At 38.7% G+C, this 19,290-nt stretch overlaps 1 protein-coding gene across 6 annotated transcripts; it reads right to left on the bottom strand.

The window, feature by feature from the left end:
* Nucleotides 1-639: 639 nt before the first annotated feature.
* Nucleotides 640-19,276, bottom strand: UTP15 (UTP15 small subunit processome component). 6 transcript variants are annotated; one of them, XM_047730142.1, is made up of 14 exons: nucleotides 19,126-19,276; nucleotides 18,816-18,999; nucleotides 14,558-14,710; nucleotides 13,594-13,686; nucleotides 13,311-13,495; nucleotides 11,551-11,729; nucleotides 10,672-10,797; nucleotides 7,869-8,004; nucleotides 4,872-4,956; nucleotides 4,040-4,186; nucleotides 3,223-3,324; nucleotides 2,696-2,829; nucleotides 2,462-2,520; nucleotides 640-1,317 (listed from the first exon to the last, which is right to left on the bottom strand). In XM_047730142.1, the coding sequence occupies exons 3-14, from the start codon at nucleotides 14,645-14,647 to the stop codon at nucleotides 1,100-1,102; spliced, it is 1,554 nt and encodes a 517-aa protein (XP_047586098.1). In that variant the 5' UTR covers nucleotides 14,648-14,710; nucleotides 18,816-18,999; nucleotides 19,126-19,276; the 3' UTR covers nucleotides 640-1,099. The 6 variants fall into 6 exon arrangements, with proteins under 6 accessions (XP_047586098.1, XP_047586100.1, XP_047586097.1 ...); XM_047730144.1 differs by having other exon boundaries at nucleotides 19,130-19,276; XM_047730141.1 differs by having other exon boundaries at nucleotides 19,138-19,276.
* Nucleotides 19,277-19,290: the final 14 nt, after the last annotated feature.

Genomic DNA, 19,290 nt, shown 5'->3' with positions numbered 1-19,290 from the left:
AATTCATACATCTCAGAAAGATAAGAAGAAAATAAGAATATCTTTATAAAAATGACTTATATTGTCCTTTAAAAAAAACAACTATTTTTCAAAACAAGCTACTCTAGCTTCCAGTTCTAAAACACAAGATGATTATGGAGATTAGAGAAACAAAACCTAAATACAGATTACAGAAAATGGTTTACAGAAGGGTAGGGAGCTATAAGATAAGCTCCAACCATATGTATACTAGGTTGAAAGGCTATTTGAGAAAAATGGCAAATTTTATCACTCCTCTGACCTGAAGCAAGTTGAAAACTGGGTAGAAAAGCTGCATCTCGAAAAGGAAAAGAAACATGGTCCAATAAGGTCTACCTGTATGTAGACCTTGTTCTGATGAGGATGGTCAAGATTAAAGGAATGAAGAAAAACACTGGAAGGGAGAGTACAATTTTCAGGTATCAAATCTGCCTCAGCACACTCTTTGAATACATGTCTAACTAGTTCAGAGTTAAACTGTTCAAAGCTGGCCACTGATTTGTCACATTTGGGGCCCATGCACTCCCATTACAAGTGGAAGCAGAACACGTGACCTCGGATAAATGATAACATCAAGGAGAGGGAGGCAAGATCAGCAAGGGTATGGAAATCCCACAGTGATCAGAGTGAAGAGAAAATTTATTTGCTTTTGCCATTTCTTTTGTTGATGTTATTTTGTTTTTCCAGGAGAAAAAATAAAAAAATAAAGCCCTGTCCCTTTGGCAGCATTCCCAGTTGAAACCCATTCCAGAGTTCTGAATGGCTACCTAAATGTTGATACAGAACTTTGCTGTATTAAAATTAATATCACTTTGTCCAAGGTGGACAATATACTATGACCAAGACAACTGAGATCTTCTAGCCGAAGATACCATGAAATAATTCAAAGTATTACATGGAAAACCATGTCTTAAAACAAGTCCTTATTCTCCAATTCTAGATATTTGTCTCTTCCATAAAACTGCTTCTGTGAATAGTTTTTTTGTTTTTTAATGTATCAGAAAGAGATTCTCTTTCCAATAGTTAATAGAATCAAATCTATTTCAAGTTAGTTGTTCTTATAGGTCTCATTAAGCAGATACTATGATTCCATCTTCTTGTTTTCTAGAAATCCATCAGATGTATGCTGTAGCACTGAAGTGCTTTCTTTCCTTGTCATAGTAGCAAAAAGCATATCCATCATCCCCAAGGTTTCTAGTAGTTCTCTTTGGTAATCAATCTCTTTTTCTACAAGTCCTTGAAGTAACAAAAACTTTTTATCGACTACAGGTGATTGACCAATCACAGGAAGATAGATATCTAGAAAGAGAGAGAAAACACATTAACTAGTAGTATCTTTGTAAACAATAAAGGAACAGCAGTAGTTACAAAAGTATAAAAATATTCACTATAGGGACGCCTGGGTGGCTCAGTTGGTTAAGCAGCTGCCTTCGGCTCAGGTCATCATCCCAGCGTCCTGGGATCGAGTCCCACATCGGGCTCCTTGCTCGTTAGGGAACCTGCTTCTCCCTCTGCCTCTGCCTGACATTCTGTCTGCCTGTGCTCGCTCTTGCTCTCTGACAAATAAATAAATAAAATCTTTAATAAAAAAAAAAAATCACTATAAATACACTGAAAAATCTGTACTTATTTTACGATTTGTGATTTACAAAAAAGAAACAATCCATCTGGATAAATGTATTTCAAAAAGAAATAATTACAGAAAGTACAGTGTGGAGTTCCTGACCTACTTTAATTTTCCCCTTAAAAAATAGTCATGGTCTGTTTAACAAAAAAAAAAAAAGCATGGTCATTGTAGATGCCTAAGCAAAAGTTGTTTAATTACAATAACTCTTATCTCAGCAATTCAGAGTTGAGCTACTGTAAATGTTTTACTTCCCTTAAAATGCTATGATTTATGTGATTGTTTTCTTTACAACTGCTACTGGAGAACTGATAAAAACAAAGTACTGTGATCTATTTGATTTCATTATTTGACATCTCTGTTAAATCACACTTGGATTTTTCAAGGTTTTTTGTTTTTGGGGGGTTTTTTTTAAAAGGATTTTATTTATTTGATAGAGAGAAAGTACAAGCAGGGGGAGCGGGACAACCAGGCTCCCACAATGCAGACAGCCTGATGTCTCAATTATGGGACTCTGGGATCATGACCCAAGCCAAAGGGCAGTCACTTAACCAACTTAGTCACCAGGCATCCCAGTTTTTTTCTCCCCCAAAGGTTTCATTTATTTATTTGAGAGAGAGAACATGCAAGCAAGAGAGCACCAGAGCGGGGAGGAATGGCAGAGAGAGAGGGAAAACCAGACTTCCTGATGAGCAGAGGCTAATGCAGGGCTTGATCCCAGGACTCCAGGACCCCAGGATCATGACCTGAGCTTACAGAGGCTTAATCAACTAAGCAACCCAGGTACCCCGGATTTTTCACGTTTTAACAACTACTTACCAATAATTATTTCAGCAGCATTGATCAAAACAGGGGCAAATCTTGGCTGAGACAGATTCCTACGAAACAAAATTTGTTTACTGAAACTTGCCAACTTGAAAAAAATCCTTAAAACAGATTTACTGAATTTTTCCATCAGTTCTCTATAAAGGTCAATCTAAAAGTAAATGCCTCTCATTTGAGATAAAGAAGTTCAGATGCAAGATATATGTGTTTCATAGACATAAAACATACCGTATCAAAAAATTAAGAACACGACTGATTTCCTTTTCATCCCGACCTGCAAGGGCATTTGCAAGGACTCCTCTTCGATTTAGCTCCTTTATGATGGAAACTGTAATCTCGGGTGTCTTTATTGTACAACTGGGCTAGAAAAATTTTCAGAGTCAATATAAACAGATAAGACAGCACAAGAAAAAATCATAGTCTTGGAACTGACAATTACCAAATTTAAATAGGTTTATATCTTTACAGTTTTGAGTCACAGTAAGGCACACGGTAAGTAATAAAATGATTCTTATTAAAAATATGCTCCTTGTAGGTTCATCAACTCTAACAAAAGCACCACTGTGGTGGGGTATTGATAATAGGGGAGGCTATGCATGTGTGGGGGCAGAGAGTCTATGGGAAATCTCTGTACCTTACCCTCAATTTTTGTGAAGCTAAAACTGCTCTAAAAAATTAGTCTTAATTAAAACACACTCATTCACTCACTCACAGAGACAGCATACTGTATATATGTATACATGCTCCTCACTCACCTCAAGGACTCTGTCAAGTGCCTTAGAGACCCGGAAATTTTTCAGATCCCGGTCATATAATTCTAGGTGTTTCTTTGAAGGCCTGTTGATCAAAATGTCGTCCTGTATGACAAAGTAAATTTATAAAGAAAAGTCAGTATCTGTATAGAGTTTCATTCAAAATGAATTTTTTCATTGTGGATTACTTTTATACCTTGGTGACCCTGAACAGTGTAATAAGTAATGGGCATATGTCCAGAATGCAGACTAACTGAAAATGAAATGATCTGCTACATCAATGTGTTCTTACTCTCCTATGATTTAACTTAGAACAGACACACAGTACCTCACGCTGGGCAAACATTACTCATTTCAATTCTCTTCACATGGCAAGCAGTATGACTTAGTAGAAAGAAAACAAAGACAGGAGAAACTGAGATCTAGTCCCAACGACTCTGGCTACCAGTAATGAGATGCTGGATCGACCAGAACTTATTTGCATCTCCATCTTCTCAGATGCCATACAGGGACATAACTGGCTCTACTACTGTTCAGGGCTGTTTAGGAGATCAAATCAGAGAGTGTATCAAAGACACTGTTTTGAATATGGTAAAATACTGTAACATTGTTATGACTCAGGGTATTAAAGTAGTCCATATTCCCCATTACTTATTAATATCATTCCCCAATCTAGCAATCTGCAAGGAGAATTAAGGTACAGAAAAGCAAAATAAAGTTAAATCCCATGTGAACTACACTTTCTAGTAACACGCAGGGTTGGAGCTGGCTACTCTAACAAACCACATTTTCTAAAAAAAAATAAGAAATATGAAAATACCCTTTGTTTCATGTAATTTTTTCCTTTAATAAAAGTTCGATATGCAGGCCTTCTCCTAGGAAGAGAATCCTTCTTTGCTTCAGATTTCCGATGTTTAACACTCAGTATTCCATTGGTCATTCCTACAACTATTGTTTCATCTTCATGCTAAGGAGCAATTAGAAAAATAAGTTAGTCTATTCCTAACCCATCATTTGCCCTAGTTTTTCCTCAAAACACCATTTATAACATGTTTTCTGCTTATCCAAACCTTCACCAAGAGTTTCAATCAGATACTCTGCCTAACAACAATCCATGCAGAAAGTTAGATAAATCACTTTTTCCACCAGAATACTATTATACTGATGGAACATGTTATACCTGGCATAAGTTATCACTGGCAGTTTGAATAATAATATAGTTAACGACGCTTTGGGAAACTTCTACGTTAATTTTTTTCCTGCATCCTCTTATTAGAAAAGGAACTGTGTGATAGCATAACTTTACACAATGTTGCCAAGAAAATAATTTGTAATAAGTTTTTCCTCTTCTAATTCAAATTTCTGTATGATGCATTCAAATATCCTCTTCTTCAACGGCTCGTGAAACTTGACAGTGGACATCCCCAGATCCTGCCCTTAGTGTTAACAATGCCTAAAGTCAGCAAGACCTAAATCTCAATTCATACTAAGTTACTGGCACAAGTCATATAACAGAAATTGTCTTAACTCCACTAACTAATACAGCAAGAATAAAGTAAGATTTATTCAAACACAAAGATAAACCCTAAAATTTCATTTCAGTTTAACAGACAAGGGTAGTGAAAGCTTTAAAAAGAATTAGAAGTACTTACTGCAAGTGCAAGACTCAAAATTGAAGCTGCATAATCAAAACTGTGGACTACTTTATAGGAAGTCGTGCTATATACTTTCACCTTCCTAAGGAAAAGAAAGCTCTGTTAGAAATTACCTAGGAAATGAGTGTAAAATGTAAATTTCCTATTTTTTTTAGAAATTCAATGTATAAATATTAAAATTTACACTGCAATGAAGAAAAATAATGATTAATAATATTAATTACAAACTAATTCATCACTGAATTTTTTTTTTTAAGATTTTTTTTTTTTTTTTGACAGACAGATCACAAGTAGGCAGAGAGGCAGGCAGAGAGAGAGAAGAGGAGGAGGCAGGCTCCCTGCCAAGCAGAGAGCCCGAATGCAGAACTCAATCCCAGGACCCTGGGATCATGACCCGAGCCGAAGGCAGAGGCTTTAACCACTGAGCCACCCAGGCACCCCTCACTGAATCTCTTTTAAAAAATGAACTAATAGCAGTAGCTATGTTTATATAAAGATTCAACTAGCCACCAGACCACAGACCATGAACCACTGTCACCTGACAATGAAACCTGGGAGTATAAGGAAAGGTTTCAAAGTACACTGGGATTCAAAAGCACAGGGTTTCTCAACATCAAGTGATTAACACTGCAGGTCAGATACTTTTAGCTGCAGAGGCTTTTCTGTGCGCGGTAGGCAGTTTAGCAGCATCCCTGACTGCTACGTACTGAATGCCAGCAGCACTCCACTCCCAACTTGTGACAACAACCAAAATTGTCTCCAGAGATTGCCACATGTCCTCTGGGAAACAAAATCCACTCTGAGTTGACAACTACTGTGAAGAGAGCCAACTCACACTTGATTTTTGAGAGACGCATCTAAAAACGGAGCCCCAAACTGCCTAGTAACAGCACTTCAGAGAGTCTGCTACAGATTTACATGATAAATTCCTTCGTGTTAAAAATATATTCTAGCTTTTAAAATGCATATACTTTTTTTTAAGGATTTTATTTATTTGTCAGCAAAGAGAAAGCACAAGCAGGCAAAGTGGCAGGCAGAGGCAGAGGGAGAAGCAGACCCCTCCGCCCCCCCCGACCCCCGCCACAAGCAAGGAGCCCCATGCGGGACTCAATCCCAGGACCCTGGGATCATGACCTGAGCTGAAGGCAGATGCTTAATGGACTGGAGCCCCATAAAATACGTATACTTTTTAACAAACATACTGAAAAACCAAGGCTTTCTCTAACAATGAAAATAGGAAATACGGAAATAAAATTACCAAAAATAAATAAATATGAATAAATATTAGAACTGTGCCATCATTCTAGCCACATGCTACTAAGCACTTGAAATGTGGCCAGTGAAAATGAAGAACCATATTTTATTTTATTTTTTTTAAAAGATTATTTATTTATTTATTTGACACAGAGAGAGATCACAAGTAGACGGAGAGGCAGGCAGAGAGAGAGAGAGAGAGAGGGAAGCAGGCTTCTTGCTGAGCAGAGAGCCCGATGCGGGACTCGATCCCAGGACCCTGAGATCATGACCTGAGCTGAAGGCAGCAGCTTAACCCACTGAGCCACCCAGGCGCCCCGAAGAACCATATTTTAAATTTTACTTGACTTTAATTAACCTAAAATTTTTTTTAAGCTTTTATTTATTTATTTGACAGAGATCACAATTAGGCACAGAGGCAGGCAGAGAAAGGGGGGGGGGAGCAGGCTCCCTGCTGAGCAGAGAGCCCAATGCGGGGCTTGATCCCAGGACCCTGGGATCATGACCTGAGCCGAAGGCAGAGGCTTTAACCCACTGAGCCACTCAGGCACCCTAATTAATCTAAATTTTAATTTAAAAACTGAGGTAAAAATACTTTTGTGTTAAACCAACTATATTTCACTTTAATCACTATAAAATATTATTACTGTATCACATGACATGTACTGGATGCTTGTCTCTCGTTTCTTGGTAATTAATTTTACATCCATTGTGTATTGAAATGATATTTTATTTTATTTTTTTTTTTTTTAAAGATTTTATTTATTTATTTGACAGAGAGAGATCACAAGTAGACAGAGAGGCAGGCAGAGAGAGAGGGAGGGAAGCAGGCTCCCCGCTGAGCAGAGAGCCTGATGCGGGACTCGATCCCAGGACCCTGAGATCATGACCTGAGCCGAAGGCAGCAGCTTAACCCACTGAGCCACTCAGGCACCCCTGAAATGATATTTTAGATACACTGAACTAAATAAATATATTATTAATGTGGCCTAGTTCTTTTTGCCTTTTTAATGTGGCTACTAAAACATTTATAATTACATATGTAGCTCACATACCATTTCTGTTGGACAGCACTGTTTTAGAACATTAACAGAATAGTAATACCTACTTAAAGTAGTAATATTTGAATCACGTAAATGTATAGAAATTTTCACATGAAGTTTTAAATTTGAAAAAAAGCTAGAATATGGGGCGCCTGGGTGGCTCAGTGGGTTGAGCCGCTGCCTTCGGCTCAGGTCATGATCTCGGGGTCCTGGGATCGAGCCCCGCGTCGGGCTCTCTGCTCGGCAGGGAGCCTGCTTCCTCCTCTCTCTCTGCCTGCCTCTCTGCCTACTTGTGATTTCTCTCTGTCAGATAAATAAATAAAATCTTTAAAAAAAAAAAAAAGCTAGAATATATACACACATTCATTATAAGTATTTCTAAATATATAAATGTACAATAAAGATTTTTAAAGAAAACAAGGAATGACACAGACTATTTTAAAAGATTAATGTTCGAGTGGTTGAATAAAATTCCTTAAGTATATAAGTACACACTAAGTTACGTTAGGTGAGAAAAAAAGTTTGCTATATGTGAATAAGAGGTCAAAACTATTTTCAACTGAAAAGATTTTTTTTTCACAGAAATCATTTAACAAAACATTGACTTTAACACAAATACTTTAGAAATAACTCATTTCTTCAAGCAGTAAATACATGTACACTAGTAGTAATAAAGGAAGAAAATTAAAATGCTAACCTGTCCAGTGACCCAGAAAGTAACCTCTGTCCAGAGCTGCTCAGAAATAAACATGTCACAGTTTTATGATGATTTTTCAAAGACACTAGCAACTGTCCTCCTTTCAGCATGTCCCAGATTTTAACATAACGGCCTCCTACAAAAAGAAATAATCATTAGTTTGAAATTCTGCCTCAACTTTCAATATTTTAAAGATTTGAAAAGCATTTTTCACTGGAAGCTGCACAGCATGGAGATGAAGTGAGGGGTCCCAGAGTAAAACTGCCTGGTTTCAATGCTGGCTCTGTCACTGAGTTTGTAACTGAGAATAATAATAATAGTTTCGACCTCAAAGAACTATTTTGGTGATTAGATATTTGCATATTTGTAAAGATCACAGAACTGCCTAGCAAAATAAAAAGTATAACCAAAAATGTTTAAGAAAATTGTATAAAATCACCATGTAAAAGAAATTTTATGTCACTATGGAAATGAATAATATAAACTATTTCCTAAACATTTTGTGAATCCAAAGAAAACTGAAAAATTTCCCTATAATGTTTACTCTAAGAGTTAGAAGGGTCCTTAAAGGCAATTTAATCCAAGAGTTTAAAAAGAATTCTTTTTTTTTTTTAATTTTTTTTTTTTTAAGATTTTATTTATTTATTTGACAGAGAGATCACAAGCAGGCAGAGAGGCAAGCAGAGAGAGAGGAGGAAGCAGGCTCCCCGCTGAGCAGAGAGCCAGATGCGGGGCTCGATCCCAGGACTCCGAGATCATGACCCAAGCCGAAGGCAGCGGCTTAACCCACTGAGCCACCCAGGCGCCCCTAAAAAGAATTCTTTTAATATGGCATCTTTTCTTTTTTTTTTTAAAGATTTTATTTATTTATTTGAGAGAGAGAGAACATGAGAGACAGAACATGAGGGAAGAAGGTCAAAGGGAGAAGCAGACTCCCCGCTGAGCAGGGAGCCTGATGTGGGACTTGATTCCAGGACTCCAGGATCCTGACCTGAGCCGAAGGCAGTTGCTTAACCAACTGAGCCACCCAGGCGCCCACATCTTTTATTTCAATGAAATATTAAGCAAATGTCTAAAGGTAAAATAGAAGAATGAGTTGGAGAGGGAGGAGCAAAGGTCTCATCTATCCTGACTAGGAAAGTGGACCTGTAAGCCAATTCATAGTCCCTGTCTCACCACATGTGGCAGCTCATGAGCGAACATAGTTTAAAACAACTGATCCGGGGCGCCTGGGTGGCTCAGTGGGTTAAAGCCTCTGCCTTCGGCTCAGGTCATGGTCCTGGGGCCCTGGGATCGAGTCTGGAATTGGGCTCTCTGCTCAGCGGGGAGCCTGCTTCCTCCTCTCTCTGCCTGCCTCTCTGCCTACCTGTGATCTCTATCAAATAAATAAATAAAATCTTTAAAAAAATAAATAAATAAATAAAACAACTGATCCTGTCCCAACTCTCATTTCCAAAGTCTGTAAGAGTTGACTGAAGGGACTGCCCAAGGTCATACAATTAGCTAGTGACACGGTGGAGATTAGCACACAGGTGTCCATCCTCCCTGTTCATCTTGAACTTATTTCCATTTCTCAAAATAACAGCAAGAAAAATGGATACATTTGGCAATGTTATCAATTTATTTTGAAATTAAATAGGTACTGGGGAAAAAGTATAAAACAGGGTAATTTATATTGGGATTTTTTTTTTTTAAGATTTTATTTATTTGACAGAGACAGCGAAAGCAGGTACACAAGCAGGGGGTGTGGAGAGGGAAAGCAGGCTTCCTGCTGAGCAGGGAGCCCGACGTGGGGCTCGATTCTAGGACCCTGGAATCATGACCTGAGCCGAAGGGAGACGCTTAATGACTGAGCCACCCAGGCACCCCTCTATTTGAATTTTAAAATTAAGAAAAAAAAAGGCTACACACATAGCCATGTATGTGCTATAAATTATATATACTACCTATGTATTCTACTGTCAATGCATTAATTTTGACTTGATGAGTGAAAAAAACCAATTTACTTCTTCCCTTCTAATTTTGAAAATGCTCTATGATCAACATAACAAAAAAAAATACCTCAGTTCCAACTCGATGAAAAAATGTATCAAGACCCCCTTTGATTCCACATTATATCCTCCTCCAGAACTGCTATTTGTTGGGTAATGTCATTCCAATCAAGAGACATAAAAAAAGACAAGCCTGATTCTAGAACGGAAAGAACTGTGTTTTCAAAAGCTGTCACGGATCTCTTAGGTAGGAAGGCCAGGAATACAACCTAGATCTCTGGTTAAATATACAATGCAGGCTTTAAAGTTCTAGGATTTCAGATCTGTCACTCTATCTTAGAAAAATTAGTTAAAATAATTAACTTTTATTTATTTCCTCAGTTGCAAAATAGGGAGAAAACTAACTACCTTCTGTGTATAATAGCACAGTATCTGGCTCACATTAGGTACTCAGTAAATAGTAACTGCTGGCCTGCTCTACTTATCAGTTGAACAAAACCTAGTTATGCAATTCAAGGGCAGAGTGTTAAATTTCAAAAAGTAACTGATAAAAGTAGTAACTAATTCAAGACCAAAGATACTAGTAAAGCAATTTTTTAAAAAAGATTTTACTTATTTACTTGGCAGAGACACAGTAAGAGAGAGAGAGAAAAGAAGCAGGGGGAGTCGGAGAGAGAGAAGCAGACTTCCTGCCAAGCAGGGAGCCAGATGAGGGGCTCAATCCCAGGACCCTGGGATCATGACCTGAGCTGAAGGCAGACACTTAACGACTAAGCCATCCAGGTACACCTATAAAGCAATTTTTAAAATACCTGCTGATGCCAGAAGACTTCCAGAGGGGAAAAGCAGGACACTTTCCACTGGCTGCCCATGCTCAACAGAGATCACACTCTTGTTTGTTCGTGCATCAAACATCTTCACAGTATGATCATATGACCCTAAAATGTCAATTTTTGTATTATGTGAGTTTCATTACTCAAACTCAGTATATGTGTGTTTGTATCCAAATATAAATTTTAAAAGGAGAAAAGGATGAAATTTTAAAGACACGTCTGTATGTTCATGAAGATACAGTACCTCCAAACTCTCTGGTACAACTGTTTTCTGAAAAAGCATTATACTATAATATAGTACACTATATTATACAGGATCTTAAACTATTCAGATCCAAGCTATTGTCACTACTGAATCACCTGGGAACCTCTGCACAAACACCCACAAACACTCCACTGCATTATCTTTGTTTCTTGGCCACTAGAGGCTCTGTGCAAACCAGAATACTAAAACCATTATAGTTCTGACACTCATGTTTTCAGGGAAGCCTGATGCTTCCAAAAACATTTGAAGGACAGCAAAAACAATCACCAAAAGAAAAAAAAAATAAAACAACTGGATAAACATATTTCTTTATAATTTTTTTTTTTTTTTAGAGAGAGAGATCACAAGTAGAGAGGGGGGGGGGGGGAGGAGGCAGGCTCCCTGCCTAGCAGAGAGCCTGATGTGGGACTTGATCCCAGAATCCTGAGATCAGGACCTGAGCTGAAGGCAGAGGCTTAACCCACTGAGCCACCCAGGCAGCCCCTCTTTATAAAATTTTTTTAAAAACTGCTCTATCCCAAGAGTCCCAAAGCAATACCAAATTATATCATAATTAAATTATCAAGTTAAGGAGGGAAAAACAGTTCACCAACCTGTTACAAACAGATCTGGGTTCAGTTTGCTAGCACATCCACACCTCACATAATCAGAATGTTCTTTGAATGTCAGAATTTCTTTGGAGTTTGGAATATCCCATAATTTAACTGTATAATCATCAGCCCCAGAGACCACATGATATTTGTCAGCTGTAAAATCGACTGTATGAACTGCTCTAAAAAATCAAGAATCAATGTATTAAAAAGCAAGAAAAAAACTGTATGTCTGGCATCTTTTAACATAAAACACTCCTTTTCCCCAAGTAACAAAAAAAAAGCAGCTCAGTTTCAGGGAGTAATGGTAGGAGGAAATTATGAGATAAAATCTTTAAAACAGGTATTTGTCCCTAAGCCAATTTAAAATTCTAAATACTCCTACTTTACAAAGTTAAGAAAATTAGTAGCCTTAAAATTACATTTTCTAATAATATGTTAACAATTCTACAAAACTGCTCAATAAAAGTAAATGTTCTAAATGTTGGAGCAAAGGTACATTTAATTAAATAAACTTCAAAATGGATAGTTCCTTACAAAATTCTAAGACCTGCCATTAATAGTAGGATCATGTTAAGCGAATTTGTTAGACTTTAAATGTTTCACTGATGGGGAAAGACCATCCTGATAATACACTATAAAAAAAACACTTGAGATTTTATTTTTTTTTATTTTTTATTTTTTTTAAGACTTTTTTAAAATTTATTTGTCAGAGAGAGAGGAGAGCGAGCGAGCACAGGCAGACAGAATGGCAGGCAGAGGCAGAGGGAGAAGCAGGCTCCCCGCCAAGCAAGGAGCCCGATGTGGACTCAATCCCAGGATGCTGGGATCATGACCTGAGCTGAAGGCAGCTGCTTAACCAACTGAGCCACCCAGGCATCCCACACTTGAGATTTTAAATAAGCAGAAGCTTCAGCAATGAACTAGGTAATCTTGATATAAAATTATAATATAAAACTACCCTGGTCATTTTTTTTTTTTAAAGATTTTATTTATTTATTTGATAGAGAGAGATCACAAGTTGATGGAGAGGCAGGCAGAGAGAGAGAGAGGGAAGCAGGATCTCCGCTGAGCAGAGAACCCGATGTGGGACTCAATCCCAGGACCCTGAGATCATGACCTGAGCCGAAGGCAGCGGCTTAACCCACTGAGCCACCCAGGCGCCCTACCCTGGTCATTTAATTTATCAAGCAGCAAAATATTAACTTCAAGAAAAAAGAAAAAAAAAAAAAAAATCAACCTTCCAACTTGACTTCAAAATAAGAACCTCAAAAGTAGTGTAGCCTATAGAGTTCTCATTTATAACTGTGAGGGTGCCGTGAGATCAGTGGTTTATAACCTCGACTGGTCATAGAACTCCCTGATTAGATAGGAAATTTCCCTAGATAAACGTACATTTCTTAAAATGTCACATATAATTCTAGGGAATTCACGAGTCCTATCAAACTGGCCACAGGACTTTTGATTATGTCTTAGAACAACCAGGATATAAAGTATACATTACTACATAATCTTTACAGAACAGCTCTATGCTTTTAGTCAAAGCCCAAAAAAACAAAACAAAAAAAAGTTTAAGATGACAAAAGAAACAACAAAATAACCAACTGTCTATAACTGTATGGTGACAGATGCTAACGAGACTTACTATAATTATTTTGCAACAGACACAAATATCAACGTATGCTTGAAACTAACAATGTTTTGTTACTTATACTTCCGTAAAAAAATAAAAAAATAAAAAAATTTTAAACTCTGGCTCTTACTTAGTATGACCTTCAAACTGCCTGAGGGGAGCTCTCCCACTTATATCAAAAAGCTGAACTCCACCATCTTCACTGCCAGCCACAAGCAGTCTACCATCCTGACGAAAAGTAGCACAGTACGCCGTGTCTTTAAATCGAGAAAAGGTTTTAATAGGTTCTTGAGAGTACCGGCCATAAATGTGAATCTACAAAAAGATAAAAAACATAGTATTTAACCAAATGGCTCAAGATCAGTAGTAAATATAACTACACAAAGGAAAAAGAAATTTAACATTATATTTACCCTTGAGGAAGCTGTGACAGCATAATTATATGGAGGCTGTGGAGAAAAATCTACTTTTGACACTGCACCAAACTCCTTGATTTGAACAGGGGTCTTGATAAAAATAAAAAATAATACAAAGGATTAACAGTTACAATTGGTAAGACCTTTGAAGCATTACATAATTTCTTACTGACATTTCTCTTTGTTCTTAATAACATTTACTAGGATGTATTTAATACAGAAGTATAAAGAAAGCAAAAAGGTTCAATTACCATCACCCAGATTTCCCTAGTTGCCACTAAAGTAAATAAATATATGACCGTAAGTAAATATATGACAACAAATATATGGGCAGACGCCCAATTGACCGAGCCACCCAGGTGCCCCTCTTTTTCATTTTTTAATTGTTCATTTAAAAGAAAAATCACTTTTAAGCCTTTGTAGTCTAGAAGAACTAATTCTGCATCACAGCTTTCTTAGTTTTAGAAAGGCAAAAAAAATCTTGCATAATTGAAAAATGTAAAAATCTATCTTATTTGGCATTCATTAATCATCTATATTTAGGTAGGCACTTGTATGATTAAAATCCTTAAGCACCATGGACTTTTTTTTTTTTTTTTTTTTAAAGATTTTATTCATTTGACAGAGACACAGTGAGAGAGGAAACACAAACAGGGGGAACGTCAGAGGGAGAAGCTTCTTACAGAGCAGGGAGCGCCACCCGGGGCTCAATCCCAGGACCCCAGGATCACGACCTGAGCCGAAGGCAGACACTTAACAACTGAGCCACCCAGGTGCCCCAGAAGCATGGACTTTTAATTTGAAAGATCCAAGAAAAAATATCAGATATCAAATTTTCCACCCAAACTGTAAACTGTTGATAGATTCTTTTTAGCTATTAGTTCTCTACTAGAGTATCCAAAGTACAGCATATGCTGGGGATAAGCATAAATGCAAACCACTCATTACCATCTACACTTACCTTATAGTTGTTCCAGTACAGTGTGTCTTGGGTGATTTTTTCACCGAGTACAGGATAGGTCTGAATAGCTGCAGGCTTATAACCAGCCATAATTTCATATAATTAAACTGTTAAATTGATGTTACAAATAATTATAGTGACTCTGCTTTATGTCTGAAAAAGAAAATATTTTATATACACATATTATTCTTCAACCTGTATAGTTCCACTTTCACGCTGTGTCTTTTCAAAAGACTGTGTGGCAGCTTACAGATTAGTGACCAATAAATCATCTAATTCTAACACAGAAGTGACAATCTAAAGGAAGTAGGAAGAATACAGACAGGGCTACCAGACTGCACCATCTACTCAGCTATACACAGAGGCTGTACACAAATGTTCTCACATCTAACTAACCAATTTACAACACATGGAAATAAATCTGACTCAGCCATCCAGCAGCCAAAGCAGAAGTCCACTGGCTTATGTTTATTAATGAACAACAGAAAACATTAAGATAAAAGTGCAAATACAAGTTTCCTGAAACTAAATTTAGGATGACATTTAATCTATATGAACATAGTGTAGGGTCTTGACTTCCTGAAAGCCTGAGAAATACCAAGAAGGAAAACAAGGCAAATATTCTATTCTATTCTATTCTATTTATTTATTTATTTATTTATTTATTTATTTATTTATTTATTTATTTATTTTTTGACAGAGAGATCACAAGCAGGCAGAGAGGCAGGCAGAGAGAGAGGAGGAAGCAGGCTCCCCGAGAGAGCAGAGAGCCCGATGCGGGGCTCGATCCCAGGACTCCGAGATCATGACCCGAGCTGAAGGCAGCAGCTTAACCCACTGAGCCACCCAGGTGCCCCAAGGCAAATATTCTAAAAATTAAATTTAAAAGCTTAAAATAGGGACGCCTGGGTGGCTCAGTTGGTTAAGCGGCTGCCTTCGGCTCAGGTCATGATCCCAGCGTCCTGGGATTGAGTCCCACATCGGGCTCCCTGCTGAGCAGGGAGCCTGCTTCTCCCTCTGCCTCTGCCTGCCACTCTGTCTGCCTGTGCTCACTCTCTCTGACAAATAAATAAATAAAATCTTTAAAAAAAAAAAAAAAGCTTAAAATAAAATTAAAAGCTAATATTCTGATGCAGAAGTTTAAATGTAAAAGCTTAAAATAAAAATTAGCTTTTAAAAGTTTAAACAGTAAGAAAAATAAGAATAAAGCAATTCTGAAATTAAATTCCCAATTTAAATGACAGAACAGGATAAAAATAAATTTAAACTTTTAACTGACATGGAATTAAGCCAAAATGTCTCTCCAGGACTATTCAACTGTGAAAGAGATTCATTTTATCAGTGGTCCAACTCATCATCTATTCCAAAAAGCTTGAAGTTATTACCAAAATAAATAGGTATGACATACTCTAAAGGTTCTTTTGATGAAATGTAACAATCAACAATTAAAAGGAAGGAAAGTTTTCTGTTCATTCAAGTACCTACAATGCACAGGACACTGTTTTAGGCTCTGGAAATACAATGTTGAGTAAAACAGTCTCCTCACGCCTTCCAATATTCTCCATTTTAGTTGGTGATCAGCAGAAGACTCGGCCTTGACTTGTCCTTCCTCTTCACTTTTAACATCCAAATAGTTAACAAGATCTGCTATTTTACCTCCTTAAACTTCATCACGCCCACTCCAAGTTCCACTGCCCTTAGATCTTCTCATCTACACAAATAGTGCAATATAAGGGCCCTTGACTCCCTCATCCATCTTTTTTTTTTTTTTTTAAGATTTTATTCATTTATTTGACAGAGAGAGAGTGAGCACAAATAGAATGGCAGGCAGAGAGAGAGGGAGCAGTGGGCTCTCCGCTGAGCAGGGAGCCTCATACGGGACTCGATCTCAGGATCCTGGGATCACCACCTGAGCCCAAAGCAGCCACTTAACCGGCTGAGCCACCCAGGCACCCCCTCATCCATCTTTTAAATAGACATCAGCAAGACCTAACTACCCAGTATATGCAGCACAAAGCACAACACTGCCTGAAAAGAAAGGTCCAAGCTCCTTAACAAGGCTTCTGATCTGGCCCTTACCAACCTTTCCAGCTTCACTCTTTGCTATTCCCTTTAACACACTATTCTCTTACTTCTCTCACTGTCTTTGCTCATTTATCCACTTTGCCAGGAATGATCTCTACATACCCACTTCCTTTTTATCTTTTTTTTTTTTAAAGATTTATTTATTTATTTATTTGACAGAGAGAGAGAGAGAGATCACAAGTAGGCAAAGAGAGGAGGAAGCAGGCTCCCCGCCGAGCAGAGAGCCCGACGCGGGCCTCGATCCCAGGACCCCGAGACCACCACCCAAGCCGAAGGCAGAGGCTTCAACCCACTGAGCCACCCAGGCGCCCTTCCTTTTTATCTTTTTTTTTTTTTTAAAGATTTTATTTATTTATTTGACAGACAGAGATCACAAGTAGGCAGAGAGGCAGGCAGAGAGAGAGGAAGGGAAGCAGGCTCCCTGCTGAGCAGACAGCCCGATGCGAGACTCGATCCCAGGACCCTGAGATCATGACCTGAGCCGAAGGCAGCGGCTTAACCCACTGAGCCACCCAGGCGCCCCTCCTTTTTATCTTTTAAAGCTCAACTCAAGGATCACATCCTCCACACTTCTCTCAACTCCTAATCCTACTTCATTCTGCATACTTCTGTCTCTGTGCATAGTAACACTGAATTTGTAATAATCTCTTTTTCCCACAACTGAACATTTCGTATCACGAAGACTTTTTTTAAGTGCTTAAAGAAAACTTGGGGAAAGTAGGCACTGTGCTGAGTTCTACAGAAAAATGTAAAATTAAAGGCACAAGTGGTGTCTATAATATGAACACTGCTACGCATCAAGAGTCAACAAACTTTTTCTGTAAGGGACCAGATGATAAATATCTTAGGTTTTGCAGACCAACAGGCAAAATGGAGAATATCATGTAGTTACAAGCAAGCAAGCAAGCAAAAAAAAAAAAAAAAACTCAATTTTTCACTAACAAAACCCCCCAAATAATTATGAGAACAATTTTGTAGTTATGAATAAATAAAAAGAATGAGATTTTTGAATGAAGGGAAAAACATTTCACTTATTTTAGGTTCAAAATTAGTGCTTCCTATCATCAGAATGCAAATATTCACTTGTAAAAACCATTCTAGGCTCACTGGCTGCCCAAGGAAAATGGTCACCATGCCAAATCTAATGTGTGGGCCTCCATTCCTTACTGTAATACACACAAAACCACCCCTTACTAAAATATTGGCAAAGGAATACATAACTCTGCCTTGAGAGAAACACTTTAAAGCTCTTAAAGTTTACAAGTGAGGGGTAGGGGTGCCTGGGGGGCTCAGGGTCATGATCCCAAGGGTCCTGGAATCAAGACACCATGGAACACCTTGCGGTGTTCCAAGCATTCTCCCGGAGCCTTCGGCTCCCCCTGCTTGTAACCTGGCTCGCTCTCTCACAAATAAATAAAATCTTAAAAAAAACAAAAACCAAAAAACAAGTGAGGAGTAGTAGTAGTGGTTTGCCAGATTAAAGAGAGAGACAGCACTGGAGATGAGGGAAAGGGAACATGACACAAAAGAGTGGAGGCAAGAAATGATGTGAAAATGAATAGGAAGAAGATGATCAGGGAGAGAAGAGAGCCGGAGAAACTGAGAGCAGATTGATAACAGATACTACAATACAAAGCAAAATATCAAATATATGCTACAAATAACGTACAGAGTACTAAGAGCTCAGATTTTTTAAATTTTTAAAATATTTTATTTATTTATTTGACAGACAGAGATCACAAGTAGGCAGAGAGGCAGGCAGAGAGAGAGGAGGAAGCAGGCTCCCCGCTGACCAGAGAGCCCGATACGGGGCTCGATCCCAGGACCCTGGGATCATGATCTGAGCTGAAGGCAGAGGCTTAACCCACTGAGCCACCCAGGCGCCCCTCAAACAGATTTTTTAAAAAGATTTTATTTATTTGGCAGAGATCACAAGTAGGCAGAGAGGCAGGCAGAGAGAAAGGAGGAAGCAGGCTCCCTGCCGAACAGAGAGCCCGGATGCGGGGCTCGATCCCAATACCCTGAGATCATGACCTGAGCCAAAGGCAGAGGCTTAACCCACTGAGCCACCTAGGCTCGAAACAGATTTTTAATTCTAACCAGGCGGCTCCCAGAAAGACTCAAAGCGTGCATTTCAACCCTGTCTTGACGTCTAATACTAAAACAGACTGACCTTTTAAGATGGGCACAAGCGCGGGGGATAAGGGCAACACTGGAAATCGAGAGAACATCATGAGCAAAGACAAGTGGAAATTTGTCCAGTGTCTTGGAGGGATGCGCGCTAATAACGGTGCACAGGAGGAGAGGATGTGATCGCAGAAGAGGCCAATGTACGTCGAAGCTAAATCGCGGGGATCCTGAGAGGTTGGTTATGGAATTTTAGCCGTTCGGTGAAGACTGGGAAGCCCCAGGGAGCACGCCAGATTCCAAGGAAGGCCCGACCAGAGCTTGAACTACTCCCACTGGGAGCCTCCTTCACCTACCTACCGCCTCACCTGCTCCGCGGAACACTCTGCGTCCAAAGAAAATTTCTCGGATTCCGCCAGCCCCCTCCCCGGACTCGCGGGGCTCACTTGCGGAAGATCACGCGGACCTCCCAGGGGGCCGCCAAGACGCAAGCCCTGAACAGGCAGGCCCGTCGCACAAAA

The sequence above is a fragment of the Lutra lutra genome, chromosome 5 (genome assembly GCF_902655055.1).
Source record: "Lutra lutra chromosome 5, mLutLut1.2, whole genome shotgun sequence".
NCBI lineage: Eukaryota > Metazoa > Chordata > Mammalia > Carnivora > Mustelidae > Lutra > Lutra lutra.
This window is presented reverse-complemented; position numbering and strand designations above follow the sequence as displayed.